The 16,941-nt window shown below is 58.2% G+C and overlaps 2 protein-coding genes across 3 annotated transcripts; one reads left to right on the top strand and one right to left on the bottom strand.

Annotated features, from left to right (window-relative positions):
- Window positions 1-3,881: 3,881 nt before the first annotated feature.
- On the top strand, window positions 3,882-6,578 carry NRL (neural retina leucine zipper). Its single transcript, XM_045901952.3, has 2 exons — window positions 3,882-4,262; window positions 5,168-6,578. Exons 1-2 carry the CDS (start codon window positions 3,882-3,884, stop codon window positions 5,498-5,500), a joined length of 714 nt encoding a protein of 237 aa, XP_045757908.1. The 3' UTR covers window positions 5,501-6,578.
- A 2,084-nt stretch (window positions 6,579-8,662) lies between these two features.
- On the bottom strand, window positions 8,663-14,876 carry CPNE6 (copine 6). 2 transcript variants are annotated; one of them, XM_064569694.1, is made up of 16 exons: window positions 14,765-14,876; window positions 13,257-13,450; window positions 12,638-12,817; window positions 12,216-12,290; window positions 11,972-12,046; window positions 11,737-11,820; window positions 11,560-11,649; window positions 11,100-11,204; window positions 10,813-10,899; window positions 10,538-10,597; window positions 10,136-10,269; window positions 9,998-10,052; window positions 9,863-9,914; window positions 9,410-9,543; window positions 9,008-9,244; window positions 8,663-8,800 (listed from the first exon to the last, which is right to left on the bottom strand). In XM_064569694.1, the coding sequence occupies exons 2-16, from the start codon at window positions 13,422-13,424 to the stop codon at window positions 8,663-8,665; spliced, it is 1,674 nt and encodes a 557-aa protein (XP_064425764.1). In that variant the 5' UTR covers window positions 13,425-13,450; window positions 14,765-14,876. The 2 variants fall into 2 exon arrangements, with proteins under 2 accessions (XP_064425764.1, XP_064425763.1); XM_064569693.1 differs by lacking the exon at window positions 14,765-14,876 and adding an exon at window positions 14,007-14,162 and having other exon boundaries at window positions 13,257-13,428.
- Window positions 14,877-16,941: the final 2,065 nt, after the last annotated feature.

Genomic DNA, 16,941 nt, shown 5'->3' with positions numbered 1-16,941 from the left:
TCTTTTTCACTCCTGTTTCCCTGTCCCCAGATGTCCTGGAGTCAGTCACTCTCAGTGTGCATCTCCCAGGCTCTGGGTCCCCCACTGAAAGGGCCCATTAACCACCTCCCGGGGCCCCACTGGTTGCCACGGCCTCTCCTCTCTGTGCCCTTGCTCCTTTCCTCTGGCCCAGCCCTCACTGCCCGGACTCCTTTCCCTAGTCAGTGGCACCTGGTCTGAGCCCTGAGCGGCTCAGCTTGCCTGAGCTTGTTTAGTCTGACTCTTTTAGCCCGTTAGCAGCTTAGCCCCCCCACCTCTTCTTTGAGCCCTCCAGTAAACAAGAAGATCAGCACAGACCTGACAGCTGTTTGGGAGCAAGTGTCTGGCCAGGCCAGGCATGAGAAAGGGGCTGCATTCAACACTTCCCACTCCTTCTTCAACTCAGGAAGTTCTGGGCACTCTTTCCTGGCTATGTGCCTCAAGGCCACATTCCGTGGACGTGTGTGCGATTCCCTGTCTCCATGATCCCCATTCCCATCTGTGGCCTTGTTCCCAGGCCTTGGTTCTTCTGCAAAAACAGCTAGATCCAAGCAATTACACTGAGAAGCCTTACTACTTAAATCATGACAATGGTCTCTGCTCCACGAAATGCAGGACAGATGTGGGAAGAGGGTGATGTCATTTGATCTAGGTCTTCTTATATGTGTGTACTGAGCATGGTAAGAGAGGCCACACAGAGAGAGAGAGAAAGCTGTGTAAACTGTAGATATTCTGTAGACCAGTGGTTCTCAAACTTCAGTGTTCATCAAAGTCCCCTGAGGGCTTATTAAAACACAGATTTTGGGGGATCCCATCCACAGAGTTTCTGATTCGGTGGGTTTGAGGTGAGGCCAGAGACTATGCATTTCTAGCAAGTTCCCAGATGCTGCTGCTGGTTGGGGGAGCCATACTTTGAGAACTACTGTTCTCATCTGAATCCACCAGTTGGGACCAGGTTAATTTTATAACTGTTGATCCTTGGGGCTGATGGACACCCAGGTCTCTCTCTGTCTTGGGACAGAGGGCCTGTTAACCCCATGGGCACGTTTGGGTATCCTCACCAGGTAAGGAATAGCCGTTAACTCCTGGAGTTCTATTCTAGCACACACCCTGTTTTAAACAGCTTCAGACAGGTTTAAACACCTCCTTAGCTAATTCCTAGTATCCCCCTTCCAACTTCTACTCAGGGATGAGAGCTCTAAGAGGTGTTAAGGGATTAGGCTGGAAATGTAGGTCACCCCCTAGCCATCTGGGAACCAGGATGGTGAAAGAGGAAGAGAGAGGGGCAGAGATACATGCAGGGAAAAGGCGAGGGGAAGCAGAGGGTGTGTGAGGGCAGTTACAGAAGTGTCTCGGATGGATTGGTGGTGATTAGATTTCCGTGTCCCGAGGTGGCCCGGAAGGAAGGAGCAGAGATCCCCACTCTCCCTTCTGCTGCTCCTTCTTCTGAGCTGGGCAGCCTGTCCCGGGACTGGGTCAGCAAGAGTGGGAGAGGCTGAGGATTGGATGGCCAAGTCCTGGACATTCACCAAGGGGACGGGTGCCTGTCTTTCTGATACGATAGCTGTGAGGGGCGTGGGGCCTCACAGTGGGAGTGAGGAAGGGGACAGAAATGTGAGGATTCCCGAGCACAGGAAACAGACCCAACTGGCTAGGTCAGAGTGGGTTCAGGACCGCTTGGACTCCCGCAAACACTGCCACGGTGCTGTCGAGCGTTGGAGGGTGAGGGCGCTGGGAGCTTCTCTGGGCCTCTCCTCCAGTCCCAGGCTCTCAGTCGCTGAGGGCTGAGGGTGGTGTTCACACGAGTGTGGCTGGCCAGGCCAAAGCCGCTTTCTGTACCGGGGGACTGAGCATCTGCAAGACGGACCATCAGTAAGGAGCTTTGTTGGGGAAGATGCCTCCTTTCCTTCCTTGAGAACAGGCATACTTGTCCTCTCCCCTCTTCTCATTCCCCGCAACCCCCCAGGCCAATGAGATATGCAAATGATCCCCTTACCTCATTGGCTAGAGGCCTGATGACCACAGATGACCTCAGAGCGCTGGCCCTTTAAGAGTGTCCTGTGGGCTTGGTGCCCACAGCGCCTTGTTCTGAGCGCAGAGGCACCAGGCCCCACTCAATGGGGTCTCCAGTCTCAGGGGACGCTGTGCCTGCCTGGCTCTGACACTGAGCACATCGTCTCTACCATCCTCCTCGTGAGTATATTCAGGGCCTACCTGCATGCCAGGCCTCTCACCTACAGCCTCCTCCTCTGTCACCTGCTGTCTGCTCTCTGTTGTCTATCTTCAAGAATCCTCACACTTCTGTCCCCTGCCCCACTCCCACTCTGACTGGCTTTATGTCCCTCACGGCTATCACGGCAGAAAGAGAAATAACCCTCCTCACTTAGCTCTTCATTCAGGCCTCTCTCAGTGTTTCGCCATCTCCTCCCTGCCAAGGATCGTTCCTTCAATCTGTGTCTTTGTTTCTACCACCCCTGTCCTCTCCAGGGTGAGGGGCTCAATAGATAGGGCAACAACCCTTCCCTGGGACAGGAAGAGCGAAAGACTCGTCCTTCCCCCCCACCTCTCTGGGCAGAGCCTGAGGGTCTGAGATGTCGTTAGAAAGAGGGCTACCTAGGCTTGAGGTGTCAAGATGGAGCCAAATGCCAAGCCCTGGGGATGAGCACTCCCTGCCTTGCCCCTTCAGGGGGCTGGCAATGGGCCGTTGGAACTGGGAGCTGGGCTAGAGCTTGGGAGTTCCAGGCTGGGAAAGATCTCTGAGTTTACCTAGCCTGAGGTTCCTCAGGTGAGTGCACACTCTGGGGTTGATAACAGGGAGGAGAGCTCCTTGGTGACATAAGTTTGGGACACTCTGGGTTGAGGTTGAACAGATGGTTTACTGAAGGACTTCTCAGATTAATATGCTGCTGTGCTTTGTGAATCTGCAGAATGTGGGGATGGGAGGGAGCATTTCTCAAAATTATCTGAGCATTGACTTCTTCTTGGGTATTTCTCAGACTTAGGGTTTCCCAGAACACTCCCTGGGAAATGGTAAAGTCTAACTGCCTTATTGAACAAAAAGGGAAACTGGGGTCAGAAAGGGGGAGGTGATCTGTCCAAGTTCACACAACATAGCAGGTTCTGGATAGAAGGAGGAAAACCAATTTTAGTTGGTTCCCTTTGGAGAGATTGGCTTGGGGAAAGAAGGTCACCACTCAGTCCTGATCTTTCTAGAACCGATTCTAGGACCTTTCTTTTGTCTTTGCAAAGTCTCATGCTCCTATAAAAGGGATTAATTGATTGATTAACCCATAGAACAGATGTGCACTGAGGACCTTCTGTGTTTAAGGCATCGATCTAGGTGTTCTGAGAGAGGTATAACAACTTGTTATCCTCATACATTAAAATTCACGGCATACATGCCTTCCCATTGTCCTAAAATAGACACATACTCTGTCACAGTTAATTAAGCAAAATTTTTTGATTGCTTGGAAATGAAATGATGTCTCTTGAGATGACAGAGCCTCTCAGTATGTCCCAGCACCAGAGTTGGGAGCACTGCCATGTTCCTCTTGTTTTTCACAGCTCCCAGAGGCACCAGTGGGGCCAGACGCTGTGCTCTCTATCCTCTTCCCCAGTCAGGCCTCTGAGCTGCTTGCCCCCAGTTAGGAGCCCCTGCCACCCGAAAAGTTGCTCCAGCCCAGAGGTGACTCTTTAGGGAACAGAGTTGCACCATCACCCGGGCTTTCCAGAACTCTGGCTCTGCAGGGCATCTGGGCTTTGGGAGAAGCAGGTTCTGGTGAAGGAGGCTGGCAAGCAGCCTCCAGGTGCTCCAAACCTCTCCTTTGTTTTTGCAGGTGCACCCCTCCCAATCCAGCCCCAGAATGGCACTGCCTCCCAGCCCACTGGCTATGGAGTATGTCAATGACTTTGACTTGATGAAGTTTGAGGTAAAGCGGGAACCCTCTGAGGGACGATCTGGCCCCCCAACAGCCTCACTGGGCTCCACACCCTACAGCTCAGTGCCTCCTTCACCCACCTTCAGTGAGCCAGGCATGGTGGGGGCTACCGAGGGCCCCCGGCCAGGCCTGGAGGAGCTGTACTGGCTGGCCACGCTGCAGCAGCAGCTGGGAGCTGGGGAGGCACTGGGCCTGAGTCCTGAGGAGGCTGTGGAGCTGCTGCAGGGTCAGGGTCCAGTCCCTACCGAGGGGCCCCACAGCTACTACCCAGGGAGCCCGGAGGAGACAGGAGCGCAGCATGCCCAGGTGAGTGATCACTGAGTTGGCCTGAGGGGAAGCAGGGTGAGGGGGGACAGCCCAAGAGAGGAAGGAGAATTCCAGGACAGGGTTAAGGATTGGGGAAGAGACAGAGGGCAGGAGAAAAGAAGGGCCCTTGAAGGAAATCAGAGAAAACTACCTTCTGCTCCCTCCCCTTTTTCCAAATGGAGAGAAATGAGTAGTCAGAACCAAGAGGAAGAGGGAAAAGACCGGGTTAGAAGAGGACCAAAAGGGGAGAGTTGAGAATTAATGGGGAGCGGTTCTTTACGGGGAGGTAAATATACTCCGTCTGTGGAAACCAGGGAAAGAGTAGTGCGTGGAATGGAGTGGAGTTGAGACTGTGGGAACGGGAATGAGGTTGGCCTTTTCAAACATCGTGCTTCCCCAGGCCCCAGTCTTCTCAGGAAGGATTGGGACTCATCCTATTAATTATAGACACAGATGGGGGTGTTGAGGGCATTAGGATGTAATCCAAATCCTTTGAGGGTCACAGGGTTGCGGCCTTCAGGACAGGGGAGCGAGGTGCATTGGCGGGGCGGGGTCTGCCTGGGCGCGTGTCCACTCGACACCAAGAGAGCCTGGAGCCGGACGCTGAGGACCGCGCAGGGCTGACGCGGGTTTCCGACCGGCGACTGGCTCGCCTGACCGCGGGAGGCGGGGCCTGCAGCGCGGGGCGGACCCAAAGGGGCGCGCGCTCCCCGGGGAGGAGGGGCTTGTTGGGACCTGGGGCGGGGTCTGGACTGCGGGGTGGATTCGGTGGAAGGGCGAGCGTCAGGTAAGGCTGGGGCCGGGGGCGGAGCCTCCCAGAGGGCGGGGCAGCCCCTCAGGCGACCCGAGGGTGGAGCCGGGCGGGCTCCCGGCGCTGACCCGCTCTCCGCCCGCTCCCTCTGCAGCTGGCCGAGCGGTTTTCGGACGCGGCGCTGGTGTCGATGTCTGTGCGGGAGCTCAACCGGCAGCTGCGGGGATGCGGGCGCGACGAGGCGCTGCGGCTGAAGCAGAGGCGCCGCACGCTGAAGAACCGCGGTTACGCGCAGGCCTGTCGCTCCAAGCGGCTGCAGCAGCGGCGCGGGCTAGAGGCCGAGCGCGCCCGCCTGGCCGCCCAGCTGGACGCGCTGCGGGCCGAGGTGGCCCGCCTGGCCAGGGAGCGCGACCTCTACAAGGCTCGCTGTGACCGGCTGACCTCGAGCGGCCCCGGGGCCGGGGACCACGCCCACTTCTTCCTCTGAGCCGCTGGGGGCCGCCGAGGGGTGTCGTGGGGGGGATGGGGGGGCACCACGCAGGAGGCCACTGTACTGTTCACTAGATGGTTACTGAGCGCCTTCTGGTGCCAGACACTCCGTGGTATGACTACACAAAAATATTTCGAACTTCCTGGACCCTCAAGGCATGCTCCGAGGTTAGATGCTGGTCATTTTCTGGGAGGGAGGTCTTCTCTCCTCACGCAGGCAGCACACAGAACCCTCCACCTCTGTTCCACCCCACATGACCAGGACACCGAGATCTGGAGGAGCCAGTGCCGGGCACTGTGGGGGAGGGGGGGAGGGCGGGGAGCCGTGGATGATGGCTGGGTGACAGCGAATGGGAGGCGAGGGAGTGGTGTGACTCCCCCTCAGTTTAGATTTTAATTCAAGGTTTTCAACCTGTAGTGCATTAAGGCGGTAATTAGCAATGAAGCCATCTTTTCATTCCGAGGCTTGGAAACTCCCCATTTTAGGACGACTGCATTTTCAAGATCTCAGTTACCAACAGCAAGACAGACTAGGAACTCTATCCAAGAGGCTTTCCTCCCACCCAACCCGGTGGCCTCCAGGGCCCAGAGCAGCAAAGGCCTGAGGAGCTCTGGGAGTGGTTGGTGTGGGCTGGGAGAGAACTCTGGGAAGGAGTCTGGGGACCTGGGTGCTAGTCCCAGCTCTGCCACGGGATACCTCTGTCACCTTGAGAAAACCACTTGCTCCCTGGGTTTTGGTTACCTCCTCTAATCCTGGGTTGGAGACTTCCGACACCTTTTCAGTTCTGGCATCTCCTTGGTGTGGGAGCCCCAAGAGTCTCCCCAAGAAGCCCCCAGGACAACCTTACCGAAGGGACTTCCTGTCCTGCTCCTGCTTCCTGATTGCAGCCTCTGCAGTGGATGAGCCCCCGCACTGGTCCTCTGCTGCTCCCTCCAGGCTGCCTTGGCCTCCAGACCTGCATAGGGTACCCTTGCTACCTCCTGCCTTGCTGAGGGCTGGGGTGAGATTTTACCCAGTATGACAAGATGCTGAAAGAATGCAGTTTTTGTGAATTAAATTTGAAGTTCAGGCAGAACTTTATACTATTGGCTAAACGTTCTTGCCATTTAAGAAGTGTTCATTCTTTAGCCTTGCTCCCAGTGTGTGTGTGTGTGTGTGTGTGTGTGTGTGTGTGTGTGTGGTGAGTCTCAGTTCCGGAGGGCCAATGAAAATGGGGTGGAAGGGTGGGGATTGGGCCAGATGGAGCCTCCTCCTCCTCCCACCATTGCACAGAAGCCCAGAAGCATCAGTGACTGGGCCAGGCTTGCCTATGGCTATCCTGAGGTCCCACAGTTGCCATGGTTACCCAGCCCTCTGGTTCATCTGCCTACAGAGAGAGTAGGCGGGGGCTCTGGGCAGAGCAGAGGCATTGAGCTAGGAGCAGCTACCTCACCAGCCACTGTCGTAGGTCCTCTAAGGGACATAATAAATAGGGAGAAGCAGTTGAGGGTGGGGAAGAGGCTCCCATATGTCTCTCTTCCTTTCTGCCCCCTCTATCCACCCCCTCCCCAGCTGTCTCTTCCCATCACAGTTCTTATTCCCTCCTCCCCCTCCTCTAGCCCAGCTCGTCCCTCTTCCACTCAGGAACCTGCAACGGGAGGCATCTCCTCCATCTCCCCCAGGATTTCTTTTTCTTCTCCTCTCCTTCTCCACCACTGGCCATTGGCCACCCTCTCTGGCTCTGGCTGAGTGACTCACAGCACATTTGGTCTCTTCTCCTTCATCTCCTTCATCATTGAGGGAGAGGCTGGGGCAGGGAGGGTCCCTCCAGGATCCTGTCTTCTCTTCCCTGGCTCTGGATATCACCTGTCTTCTCACCTGCTCTCCGGAGCTTCAATCCAGACCCAGCACTGCTCTTGCACACCTTCCTTAACTGGCTGAGGCCCTGCACAGCACACACACACGGGCAGAGATGCCATCCACAGGAACCTACCCCCATACACACAATCAGCCCACGTATACATACACCTGGGGCTCAAGATGAGGCTCATACAGAAGTTGCACACTAGTGATTTAGAGTGTGGGCACTTCAGTCAGATGGGTCTGGGCTCAATTCCAGGCTCACCAGTTCTTTGATGATGGGTGGATTTAAATGAAGCCTCACTTGATTTGAAGAAAAATGGGGAAAATGATGCCAACTACCTAGTGAGAGTGAATGCATTTAAAGCACGTAGCACCAAGTTTCACACATGGTGAACAATAATGTTCACTGCTGTTGTTAATGTTATTAGGGGCACACAGCCTGACTTTCTGAAACATTAAGGCCACACTCGTGGAGAGGCAGGGATGTGCAGTGCATGAACACGCGCACATTCACACATTCAGGAAAACCAGGCTGCGCAGACCTCAGATGCCCCCTCTGTGTTCATAATCCACTCACAGACCCGCTGCCCTCCTTCAGTCCCCCCAACACCCCTGCTTGGCCCGCCCCACAGCTGTGTGGGGGCTGGAGTGCAGCTCCTGGGGGACTCAGCTGGGCTTCTCTAGAGACAGCTGTAAGAGGGCATCACCCTGCCCCTTTGACAGCCCCTCATCACCACCCCCCATCTCTGGTAATTAACCTCCATGGTGCTGGGCCCCCTGGGGTTGGGAGGTGAGGGTAGGGGCTTCTCAGATCCCACTGGCACACAGTTGGGGTGAAACTGCTGAGATACCAGGCTGCGTGGGAGCTCTGGCTCAGATCTGAAAGTTGCTGGTCCTCATTTCTTAATGGTGTGTGTGGATGGGTGGGCGTTATGGACCGTCCATCACATCTGAGGCATGATAGATAGAGGCTGAGGTGCTAGGAGTGGTTCCCTTTATTAACGACCAGAAAGTCAGGATCACTGAAGAAAGTCACAAGGCTGAGGGGTATGGGGCCTGGAGAGAAAGAGCAGGGCTCACCACGCACTTCCAGGACCTAGGGGCCACAGCTGGTCCAAGAGGGAGAGGCACTGGTCACTCGAGTCACAAGGGTCAGGACAGGCACCTGGGACAGGGTGGGATAGTCATCAGCACCTTCCTCCACACCACCCCGAGCCCAGATGCGCTCACCAAGCCCCACTTTGCACCCCTGTCCACCCCTTTGGGCCCCCGGGACTCACTGAGAGGCTGAGGGAGGGTTGGTCCGGTGGGAGGCAGTCACGGGCTAGGGCTGGGGGTCGTGGCCGGTGTGCAGGGCCTGGGAGACCCGGGGCTGATGCCCTGGCTGGCGTAGTACTCCACCACCTGCCTGGGCACCTCAGCCAGGACGCACTTGGCAAGCGCAGAAGGTGCGGCCTGGGCGTGGGGGCGGGGACGGCGTTAGCGGGTTAGCGGGCCGGAGAGTGGTGGGAGGGGTCAGGCAAGGGGGCGGGGCTTCGGGGTGGCCGGCTGGGCTCCAGCGTCCTCCGCAGGCCACCAACCCGGTGTGGGAGAGACGGGTCAGATTGGAGGGCCTGAGGAGCTGAGGAGTCCTTCGGCCGGGAGGGGGCGCCGGGCACTCACATCCTTGAAGTCCCGAAAGGGCACGAACTGGACGATGTCGCGGGCCGCGGGCACCCCTCGGGGGCAGCGCAAGGGACCGTCGTCGCCATCCAGCAGCCTCATGTCGGAGAAGTCGGCATTGCCCACACCCACGATGATGATGGACATGGGCAGGCGGGAGGCGCGCACGATGGCTGCGCGGGTCTCGGCCATGTCGCTCACCACGCCGTCCGTGAGCACCAGCAGCACGGAGTACTTCTGAGGGCAGGCAGCGGGGAGGAAGGGTAGGCTCTGTGTGCAAGGGCGTTGGCACCCGCCCCAAGCCCAGGCCCTGGCCCTGGTCCCCCCGCCCCCCCCCCCCCCCCCCCGCCCCGGGAGGACACCCCGTGGGGCAGCGCCTGGTTGCCTGCTTCCTCTCCTCACCGTGGCTTGGCCGGTGCTCTGCTCGCGCTGAGCTGGCCCGGCCACGCGGTTGATGATGGGGGCCACGTTGGTGGGGCCATAGAGCTGGATCTGGGGTAGGCACCGGCGGTAGGAGGCGATGACCCCCGAGATCTCTGTAGGCGAGGAGGTGAGGCCAGCAGAGATTAGCAGGGAGCCCTTTCTGACACCCTTAAAGCAAGGAGGTCCTTCCCTGTCTCAGTTCTGCCTGGCCCCCTAAATTCCTCAGTAAGCGGGCGAGTTGGATGGTCCAGGCTCTGGGAGAGGAGGCTGGGCAGATGCTGGGCCAGGGGCCCAGAGTCCCAGGTAGACAGGAGCTGAGTGGTGGGATGGGCAGGGGGCTGCGCCTGTGAGGATGCAGTCTGTGCCCCTGCATGGGGTGTACGGGCTGTGCAAGCTGTATGGGGGGAGGCGGGGCTGGCGAAAATCTCTTACCTTCACATTCAGGGTTTTCAGGGTCAAAGTTGATAGCAAAGTCATGGGACACCTGTGAGGGTAAGGTGAGAGCAGCGAGATGTCTTTCCTCCTACTCTCCCACCAAATCCTCCCTTCCTCTTAAACCCAGCCTACCTCAAAGTTGGGGGGGATTCGAGCGCCAAAGCCAAACGCTGGAAACCGCTTATCACTGAGGAGAAGAAAAGGCTGTGGGGCCCATCGGGCAAGGCCTCCCTACCCGTCTCCCTCCTCCCCAGCCTACCCTCCTCCCACCTGTCATAGTCCTGGCAGATGCCTCCCACTGCGCGCAGGGCCTGAAGGTAGTGGTTGGGCTGGCGGGGGCTGAGGCAGTGTAGGGACTGGCTGCTCCTTGGGTCCCCATTGGAGGCGGTGAAGTCGATGGCCACCTGGTGGAGGGGGGGACTCTTGTCACACTGCATCCAAGAGAGCTCACAGAGAGGCTAGCCCGGAGCTAGGGTCTGTAGGGAGGACTAAGGTATATCCAGTCAAGCCCCCAGGTAGCCCCATCATGGAGTGGGGTGAGGGGTACAAGATGACGATGCTAAGCGTCCTGAGAGGCCCCCAGGAGAGGCAGGGAGGTTTGGGGCTCCTTCTGTTCACTGCGTGTTTGGCCCCTTCCTCTTGCCCGTGTCCCCTATACCCCTGGGCCTTTACCGTGAAGCTGATCTGGCAGCCGCCCATGATATAATCCAGGAAGGTGTGCACCTTCTCCACCTAGCAGGAGGGGAAGAGGTAAAGGAGCAGGATGGTCCTTTGAGGAGAGAGCTGGGTGGGGCTTCTGTGGGGGACATGGAGGGTAGTTTTTGAGGTTGAAGTTCCCGGTGGGATAGGGCAAGCCTTCTCAGTTCTCAGAAGAGGAGAAACTGGTCTTTGAAACAAGGACAGGGTTAAATCTGAGGGTCCGACGTGAGGCAGGCACTGGGATTTACCGTGCACTGGGCCAGCACTACGGTCCCCGAGCTCTTGTAGTTCTTCTTCTTGTCCCGGTACTTGGGGTTGATACAGTCCCACTGCATCTAGACCCCCCCACACCCCACAAGCCCAGAGTCACAGTTCCATCAGGTGACCCCTTGGCTCCCTTCCAGCAGAGCCTCCCAGACCAAGACCCCCAGGGCTCTGTCCTTAGACTGAACGCGGGTACTTTCCACCCTCTCCCCCATCACATATACTGGGCTCTTCGGCCCTCTCAGAATTCTCCCAGGGATCTTGGTGACACCTCCTGCCCAGGGTTTGCTGTTCCTTCCTGCATCTCCTGGAAGGTGCTGGTGAACTCGCCGATGAAGTCATGCTTCCCGCTCGAGTCATAGTCATACACCAGGAACTGAGAAGGCAAGGAGGGGAGGGGAGAGGGTCAGGGTTGCTTTGCCGTGGCTGCTGGGGGCAGGGCGAGGGATTGAGGGAGGTTGGGGCTTATAGTCCCGGGGGCCCCAGCAGGTGTCCTCAGCCTGCCCAAAGAGGCTACCTGCTGATCTTTATTCTTTGGCTCCATCTGGCAGGGACTTTGGCCTTGATAAAAGGTACACAAAGTGGGAACGTTGAGCTGTGACTGGGTCTTTACCCCACCGTGGGAAGGGCTTATCACATGAGGGAGACGGAAGGGTCTTGACACAGGGGCAGTGTCTCAGACAGAGGCCGGCTGCTCCGGTCGGCTGTCCTCGCTTGGCGGGGGGCTTCACCTTGAGAGGCCGGTGGCCGTCACAGCTGCAGAGGGAGTGCAGGGACAGGCGGAATGGCTCCCAGCTGGGGTTCAGGTTGTTCTTCACCACCTTGGAGAGGCACCAGAGAGCCGGTCACCTCCGAGCCACATCCCCTTACTCGGCTCTTCCTCCCTCCCCACGGCCCCAGTCACCCACCTCAGTCCTCCAGACGAGCTGGTCACTCTGGTCCCCATTGGTTTTATAGATCTCCATGAAAGGGTCCGACTTGCTGAACAGATCCTGGGGGTGCAGAAGAAAGGACCCGTGAGCCTGGTGAGGTCGGCCGGGGGAGGCGGCTAACACCGAGAAGGGAGCAGCACTGATTCGTCTTGCGTGGGGGGCCTAGGCTCTCTAATAAGGAAGACGGGGGGCTAGACTCTGGGGCTCCAACCTTGTTGTCCAGCTTGTGGGCTCTGAAGGTGAGCTGCACATAGTCATTGGTGCCAGATACCTCCTCGGCCACAATCTGCAAGGGGGATACAAGTGGCAGGATTTCTCCCTACCACCCAAAGGGCCACCTTTTGCCCTTTCCCTTAGGTGGGGACCAGTCCTGGACATAATGTCACCATGGATGTCCATGCAGGGGGCACTGAATGCCCCACCTGAGGCGGGGGGGTACAGGTGACCTTGCCTACCGTGATGGTGGACTTGCCCGCAGTCTTCCCATTCTTCAGCAGCAATGGCTTAGTGACCTTGGTTTGTGACACGATCTGGAGATGGAAGTGGAGGGAGCCCCAGCTGTGACACCCCCCACCTGCCTTGGCCAGGTAACAAGGGATGGAGTAATAAGTGTCCTTCGAGTGCTCACAGGGGCTGTACTTGGGCTAGGGGTGGACTTAATTTCCACAGCAACATTAGGAGTAGGCACAGTTTAAATGAGGAAACTAAGACTCAGAGAGGTTAAGTATCTTGCCCAAGGCTGCACAGCAGGGAATGGGGGAGATGGGGTCCAAGGCCCAGACTGAACTCGCTCCAGAGTTGATTCTCTGTTATTTTGGCTTTCAGAGGCAGAAGCTGATTGGGGGCGGGGGGGGGGGGGGTGGATGGGAATGCAAACCTGGCCCAAGGTGCATTCTGTAGAGCCGAGGAAGGTGTCATTGCTGGGGCCGGTGGCTCCGTCCTCAGCGTCAAACACGTGCAACTGCAGGGGCTGCTTCTCCTCAAAAAAGTACTCAAGGGCCAGCACCCGGGAGAAGACCGGGCTGGAACAGGAGCGTAGCACCTCGGTGCGCTCCACCTGCGGCAGGAGGGGCAAGGGCCCTCTGGGAACCCAGGCTTCTTTTCCCTGCCCGGGACCACCCTGCTCATGCTAGCTTTCCTCGGGCTCTCCCATCCCCTGTGACTAGCCCTTCCCTTGCTAGGTTCGACCCTGAGCTCAGGGTGCTGCCAGCCCCCTGAACCATCATCAGTCCTTTGGGGCTCCCATGAGGCCTTTGGGAGCTGTGCCACTTCCTCTGGGCCCATCTCAGGACCCTCTGGGACTCTGCGGACTTTGGAAGCTGTAAAACGGTTTGTGTTTGTAATGATGGCACACCTGTCTCCAGGGTTACCCCCACAGCCTAGGAGAGGCCCCTCAGGGTCCTCACATTCCCCTAGGAGGCTTTCCTTGCCCCTTCCCAGCCCCCCTCCTTCCCAGGCCAGGAGGTTAGTTAAATAAGACCCGAGCCCGTTCTCACCTCCACCCACTGCTCATCAGAGTAGAGCTTGAGCAGCACGCAGGGGTGGGGCTTGGTGAGTGTGTCTCTGTCCAAGAGGCCATGGCAGGACACCCGCAGCTCCACCCGTGAGGCCCCCAGTGTCATGGCTGGGGGCTCAGGCACCCATCCCATCTCAGGGTCCGACATGTCACTGTGGGGACAGAGCAGATGGCCTGGACGCTGGAAAGGGAACATCTGCTAGGGGAGGGGTCTGTCTTCTGGGAACCTGGGCCCCACTCCCACCTTGTCCCGCTTCCCGAGGCCCTAGGAGCTCATGGATCTCCTGCTTCCCCCCTACTCACCCCCACGCCTGCCCTCAGCTTGGCTTCCCTGGAGCTCTGAACAGGGAGAGCAGAGGACCTGAGCCTCCCACCCTTGCACAGCCCTGTGCCTCTGTCACCCCTGCTGGCCTACTCTGCGTGGATGGGGCTGGAGAGGGCTGGGGGTGTGTGGGGGGTTCCTAGCAGTCTTGGCTCCTAGGGCATTGATTGATTCAGGCTTTCTGCTATCTCAGCACCTTCTGCTATTTCCCGACTGATGTCTGAGCCAGCACTGCTCTCAGTCTTGGCACGAGGGAGCTGAACTGGGGCAAGGGGGTGGGGAAATGGGTGGAGGAGCCCCTGGAAGCCTGAAAGGGATGAGCCTCAGGAACGGAGTCTGCAGTGGGCAGGAGGAGGCAGGTCGTAAGATGCCCGGCGGGGCTGTCCCTCTCCGCCTCCCCCCACTCACCTTCTGGGTGGCTTATGGCAAGGGAGGGGTGCTGGGCTTGGGCTGGTAGAGACAGAGCCCTGTCCCTGCTGAGAGCCCCTCCAGGTTCCTGGCAGGGGCTCCCACTATGACAACTCTCGCTTCCTTCCCCACCTCCCCTGTTCTCACACTTCTTGGCAGCACTGGCACTGTCTCTTAGCGACAGGATTTTTGGGGAGCCACAGCCCCCTCCATGCTGCCCGTGGGATGCACGCATGCCACCCTCCCCCAGCAGTGGTACCAAGCCTCGGGCAGCAGCAGGCAGGGGTATGCTGGCCCGAATTCGCGGCCGGTCAGTCCATCTATCTGTGTCTGTCCACATCGCTGGGTGAGGCTGTCTGCTCCCGTGTCGTGCGTCCCCCAAGCGAGTGTGCGTTGGTGTGTCTGAATGCCCCCGCCCTGTGTGTCTGTCCCCTAGCCGTGTGCCTGTATCCAGGAGGGTGTGCCCGTTCCCATACCTCCCTCAGAACTGGGACCCTTCTCTGGCTGGGTACCCCCCTCCCCATAGCGCGTACCTTTCTGGATGTGTGAGGGAGGGTCTGGGTGGGTGGGTGGGGGTCTCTGCCTTCCAGCCACAAGTCTCCCAGTTCTCGCAGGGTCCCTGAGATGGGCAGGGGCATGGGGTGGTGAGGGGATCGGGCAGGACGGGAGACCTCTCTGGGGGCCGGGGGAGACGTTGTTATGGAGACGGGGCCAGGCTGGGCCAGGCTGGGGCTGAGCTGGAGGAAGGGGAGGCTCACCTGGGCTCTAGTCGGGGGCTCCTCTCTCCGGCTCTCTGGCCCTGGCCCTGACTCCCTTGCTGCTCCAGCCGCTGGCGCCGGCTCCGGCTCCGGCTCTGCTGCTATTTATGGGGCCTGGATGGGGAGGGGTGGGGGGGCCGCAGCACCAGCTCCCCCCGCACAGACCGGTTGGGAGGGAGGAGAGGGGAGGGGCAGGGCCACTGCCTGGGAGGGAGCCACAGAACCGGGCGAGGAGGGCGGGCCGGGGGCGGCTCAGAGGCAGGACCCCCACAGACACAGTGACACACATCTTCCCCTTCACACCACACCCACAGCTGTGCACACACACACACACACACGGATTCACGCGGGGAGATGATGGAGACACAGGCACCCACGACTCATGGGCTCACACGTATCCTGACACGCACAGGCGCCAGCACATAAACTCACTGTGACACCACGACAGTTACAGCCCCGCGGATACACATAAGGAAACACACCCAGCCTCATAGCACTCTCCACAGCACGCTTGTCGAGGATATTCGCAGTAACACATAAAGGAACACGGGGCTATACTTGTCACACACACATACACCCATTCACACCAACCCAAACACAACAGAATGGAGATCTTCACGTGCTCCTTCAAAACCATCCCGTACCACGCGACATCTCATAGCTTGGAGAATGAGGTCCGGTTCCCTAGCTGCTTTTCAACAGGGACACACAAAGAAACGGATGCCAATTGCTTAAGGGCGTATCGTCTCCCATCCCGGAGCAGGGGCTGCCAGGAGGGAGATGTGCTGAAGGGGGCTGATTCCAGAGGCATCTTCCCAGTGCCCGCAACTCACCCCACACCCCCCCTGAGATTCAACGCGTGTGGTCACATCCTTGTGGGAGGGGCCATGTCACACACAGATCTTGAGGTAACAAGATGTTAGCCCTTCCCTCGTGAGACCGGGGAAAGTGAGAGATTGCCTGGGTCGCTGCATGCCACACGTGAAGACATTTGGGTCCATGGTGACCTGGGATGAGTCCACGAGAGGGTTCCCTGGAACATCTTTACCCTCCAGCCTCTAAGCTACTTGCATATTAAGCTAGCAGCCATTTGTTGAACATCCCCTGGGAGTTGGGGGCTGGGGCTGCTCAGGTGATTGAGAGGGCTAGAGAACAGACAGACCCACAGACAGAAAGATGATAAGCTAACACACAAATGCAATGAAGTGTGATGGGTGCAAAATTACGGACTGGTTCAGGAAGCAACGGGTCACAGAGAGGGAGGGTTCAATATAGATCAGTCAGGGGAAGGCATCAGGAAGGGCTTCACAGAGGAAGAGGCCCCTGAATGGAGCCTCGAATGCCGAGGTGGGATGTGTTAGTACACCAATGGGAAGCAATTAGTTTGATCATCTCTCAAAGGTGACACTTCTGTTCACCTTCAGGCCACCCTACTGTTGAGGTTTCTGACTATTGATGGTACCCCTAAGACAACACAGCACCATTTAATTCCACCCTTCGTGAGCCTGCCTGTGTGTAAGCTTGCACAAACACCACACAGCACACTGCTCCCCCGTATTCTCCTGGTACACCGGGGTCTTCCGACCCCACCGCACTCCCCAGAGCTGGACACACACTGGTACTGATTTCAGTCATTTTGGTCTCTGTTCCAGCCAGCTCAGCCCAGATTCTGCACATGACCCCCTGCCCCCCACTTAGGGGACACTTTTCAGTACCCTCCTATTTAGCACCTGTCAGGTCCATCTCTCTCCTGTCAGAGTCCCATTCCTATCCCTGTGGGGGATTCTTTACTTTTCCCCACTGTGGCCAAGCACTGAGCATTAAAGGGGAGCAGATGGTGGGGGGTGGCGGCAGTGAATGGGGAAGACAGCAGAGATGAGGCAGGCAGTGATTTTGTTTTTTTATTCTATACAAGGAGGGAGAGAGTCCCTGGGGATAGAGGGACAGATCCGCCCTTCCAGGAGAGGAGACGGCCCTGCCCCAAGCTCTGCCTCCCTCTCTCCAGGTCGCTCCCTCCCTTCCTGTCCCCCACCTGCTGTCCCCACACCTCATTCTGCCATCCTGCCCCTGTGGGATGGGCTGGCAGAGGGCCTGGAGGTGTGGGGGGGTGGGTGGGGGTCTGAGTCCTTGTGAGGCACATGTTGAGAGGAGGGCTGGGCAGGGTGCTGCAGTGGCTG

This window comes from Mirounga angustirostris, unplaced genomic scaffold, assembly GCF_029215605.1.
Source record: "Mirounga angustirostris isolate CCGP_5_RB_7025 unplaced genomic scaffold, mMirAng1.0.hap1 SCAF_9, whole genome shotgun sequence".
Lineage (NCBI taxonomy): Eukaryota > Metazoa > Chordata > Mammalia > Carnivora > Phocidae > Mirounga > Mirounga angustirostris.
This window is presented reverse-complemented; position numbering and strand designations above follow the sequence as displayed.

Bases quoted from the DNA above. Each gene is read 5' to 3' on its own strand.
- CPNE6 (XM_064569694.1), bottom strand. From the start codon at position 13,424: ATGTCGGACCCTGAGATGGGATGGGTGCCTGAGCCCCCAGCCATGACA. The intron at 11,821-11,971 runs GTTGGAGCCCCA...CTGCACCCCCAG, and splicing joins CCCACAAGCTGGACAACAAG to GATCTGTTCAGCAAGTCGGA. The intron at 9,245-9,409 runs GTGAGGAGAGGA...GCCTGCCCTCAG, and splicing joins AGAGCACCGGCCAAGCCACG to AAGTACTCCGTGCTGCTGGT.
- NRL (XM_045901952.3), top strand. From the start codon at position 3,882: ATGGCACTGCCTCCCAGCCCACTGGCTATGGAGTATGTCAATGACTTT. The intron at 4,263-5,167 runs GTGAGTGATCAC...CTCCCTCTGCAG, and splicing joins CAGGAGCGCAGCATGCCCAG to CTGGCCGAGCGGTTTTCGGA.